This window comes from Rhagoletis zephyria, unplaced genomic scaffold, assembly GCF_001687245.7.
Source record: "Rhagoletis zephyria isolate East Lansing unplaced genomic scaffold, Rhagoletis_zephyria_1.1 Rzeph_scaffold_71678, whole genome shotgun sequence".
In the NCBI taxonomy this organism is placed as follows: Eukaryota; Metazoa; Arthropoda; class Insecta; order Diptera; family Tephritidae; genus Rhagoletis; species Rhagoletis zephyria.
In genome coordinates, this window is record NW_016228728.1 from 712 (window position 1) to 1287 (window position 576).

Genomic DNA, 576 nt, shown 5'->3' on the forward strand with positions numbered 1-576 from the left:
GTCGCAGCTCAAAAACCATATTTTTTTAGCTATTGATGCAAAATTACTTATCATACTTCATAGTCTGTAAGAATTATGTGCTAGTCTCGCGTGTGCATTAAACGCGTCTCCTAAAAAATCTCGTTTTTTGAGTTGTGACACTGTTTTGCCAAATGAGTGATATCTTCACATATTTTGTGTACATTTATTAATCTTGGTTCTAACTTTTGTTGTGCTGCTCTTACAGGTACGCATCGAGTTCAATCCCACTGTTCCACACTGCTCTTTGGCCACGCTTATCGGTTTATGTATTCGCGTTAAAGTAGAGCGCAGCTTACCGCATAATATTAAATTGGACATTTACATTAAGAAAGGCGCACACACAACGGAGGACGAAAGTACGTTGGCGCACTTTTAATCTATGCAATTCATAGTGTATTTATCTTTTTTTTTCTCGCTCTTCCAGTAAATAAGCAAATAAACGACAAGGAACGCATTGCCGCCGCTATGGAGAATCCAAATTTGCGCGAATTGGTTGAGAATTGTATTAAGGAAGAAGAATGAACTTTACCAGACTCAATATATTCATAAATTTAA

At 37.0% G+C, this 576-nt stretch overlaps 1 protein-coding gene across 1 annotated transcript; it reads left to right on the plus strand.

Annotated features, from left to right (window-relative positions):
• Positions 1 to 226: 226 nt before the first annotated feature.
• LOC108357173 (MIP18 family protein CG30152) lies at positions 227 to 568 on the plus strand (the record flags this gene model as incomplete). Its single annotated transcript, XM_017608267.1, has 2 exons — positions 227 to 377; positions 446 to 568. Coding segments are annotated over 2 exons (249 nt in total), but the record flags the coding sequence as incomplete, so codon positions are not given.
• Positions 569 to 576: the final 8 nt, after the last annotated feature.